Below are 2,115 nucleotides of genomic sequence, written 5' to 3'. Positions count from 1 at the left end.
TCTGGAAACAGGACCTCCCAACCCACTCTGAGCTAAAGTCCCTCCATGTTCCAGATGTGTAAAGATAATTCAAAAGTCACCACCAAAGATGAAGCCTTGGCCATGGTACTTCCTCACTTCCATATGCTACATGATCATTATTTGAGTCACTGGGCTACAGGAAATGACAACCTCCAGTCCCTACTGGCAAGGGGCACATCTCATCATCTCTGAACCACTCAGATCCCTGAGAACAGCTGAGACCTCCACAGAGGCTTGCCCATTGGTATCATGAGGCTGGTCAGCACTGCCAACTTTACCAATATTGTGGCCTAAATTAAGTTTTTAGATAAAGCATTCCAAATGAAAAAGGTGAGGATGGGACAAGTGTGGGAGAACAGATGTGGGTTCAATGCACTAAGCTGAGGAACAGGAGGCAAGCAGAAAGTGTAGAACCCCTTCTGGGTATATCAAGAATATACCCTCAATTTTTAGGTGACATCACCGCCAGGAATTTATAATCTTATGCTCTTTAGCCACTAAATTCTTACAAGTAAAATAACAAAAATCACCAAGAAATAATAACTTACCTTGGCAAGTTTCTCTGGTGTGGAGGAGACGTGCAGCTGGGAAAACAGCTCTGTTATCTCTTTGGTAAAATCTTCATCCCCTAAAAAACCAAGCCTCATATAAAACACTCAAGAAAGACTGCTGAGGATCACAAGAAGGAGGGCAAGGAGAAAGAGGAGAGGGGCTGAAATAGGAGTAGCAGCAATAACAATAGCAGCAGCAGCAATTTACATGAGCATGGTGCTTTAGTACTTACAGAACCCTTTTATGTATATTGTATCAATAAATGTTTCAATGAGCTTGTGAGAAAAGTGTCATTATCCCATTTCAGAGATGAAAAAATGAGAACCTGAAGATGTTAAGTGACTTCCCCAAGATCTCATAGCAAAGATTAGGAGTCAAACCTTGGCCCTCCCACTCCCAGTCCAAATCCTAGGCTTTCTGCAGTACAACTCAGAGCATAAATGCGGAAGCAGTGATGGCAGAGTACTAAGCAGGTACTGTGCATGTGCTTTTAAGGAAGTGGAACTTAAGTTGGGACGTGAAAGATGAGTACAAATTAGCCAGAAGAATGGGAAGAGTTTCGGATAGAGAAAACATGTACAAAGAGCCAGAGGTGAAAGAAAGCATGGCAAGTTTAATGTGGTTGAGAATGTCTGATGTAAGGAGGAGAATAGGGGTGGAATGAAGCTAGAAAGGTAAGCTCCAAATAACAAAGGGCCTTATAAACCACAGTAATTCAAATTTCATACTAAGGGAATAAGGAACCACTGAATGGTTTTAAACAGAGATAGACATGATCAAATTTAAATTGTAGAAAGATCATTTTGGTTGCTGGGTGGAGAATGGATTAGAAGGGGAGCAAGAAGGAAGGCAGGAAGGCTGAGGCAATAATGCAAAATCCAGGTAAAAGATAATGGTGGATAAGAAGAAAAGAGAAGGAAAAGGAAGTCCAGAATGCTGGAAGGATGGTAAAGAAGCTGCTGGAGTTAGCAGGGTAAGAGATAATGGGGAACATGGAACACCTATGATACTTGAGAAACACACAAGCGAATGGGTAACTCAAGTTCAAAAAACAATCAACACATCCAAACAAATGGCAGGAAATGCTCTCTTTCCCTCTCCACTCATCTAAATCCTACTCATTTCCCCCTTTGAGGCCTAGCCCAAGGCTTCTTTACAACACAGAACGCAGAAGAACCTTGTACACTGAAACCTTCTAGCACTTACAACCTACATGAGTATTTCATAATTCACCAGTTCATGGCTTACCAGGGCAAATTATTTCTGCTTCATACATGGCATCCTTCCCAATATCCCAAGGGGAAAAAAAGTATATCTTGGCTCTTCTCTCTCCATCCACTATCCTTTTGTCCCTCTCTCTTTGTGTTTATGACAAAGAATTCAAATGGTTTAGTGATCTCAGGTATCATATGGTTTGGGAAAAGCTGATCTTACTAACTGATACAATTGACCTACATAACTCATCTAAATAATTCCTAATAATATCCTACTATCTGAAATATAAAACTTGACTATTAGGTAGGCATTTTGTCTTCCTAAATA

At 40.8% G+C, this 2,115-nt stretch overlaps 1 protein-coding gene across 1 annotated transcript in view; it reads right to left on the bottom strand.

Moving 5' to 3' along the window:
• Positions 1-2,115, bottom strand: part of FAM114A2 (family with sequence similarity 114, member A2) — a gene marked incomplete at its 3' end in the record, with an annotated part of 93,731 nt that overhangs the window by 57,019 nt on the left and 34,597 nt on the right. The window contains exon 6 of the mRNA XM_012653184.1: positions 570-649. Within this exon, the coding sequence (XP_012508638.1) occupies positions 570-649 (80 nt within the window). The remainder of the gene's footprint in view (positions 1-569; positions 650-2,115) is intronic.

This window comes from Propithecus coquereli, unplaced genomic scaffold, assembly GCF_000956105.1.
Source record: "Propithecus coquereli isolate 6110/MARCELLA unplaced genomic scaffold, Pcoq_1.0 Scaffold419, whole genome shotgun sequence".
In the NCBI taxonomy this organism is placed as follows: domain Eukaryota; kingdom Metazoa; phylum Chordata; class Mammalia; order Primates; family Indriidae; genus Propithecus; species Propithecus coquereli.
The sequence above is the reverse complement of the archived record's forward strand: the minus strand, read 5'-3'. Positions and strand labels throughout refer to the sequence as shown.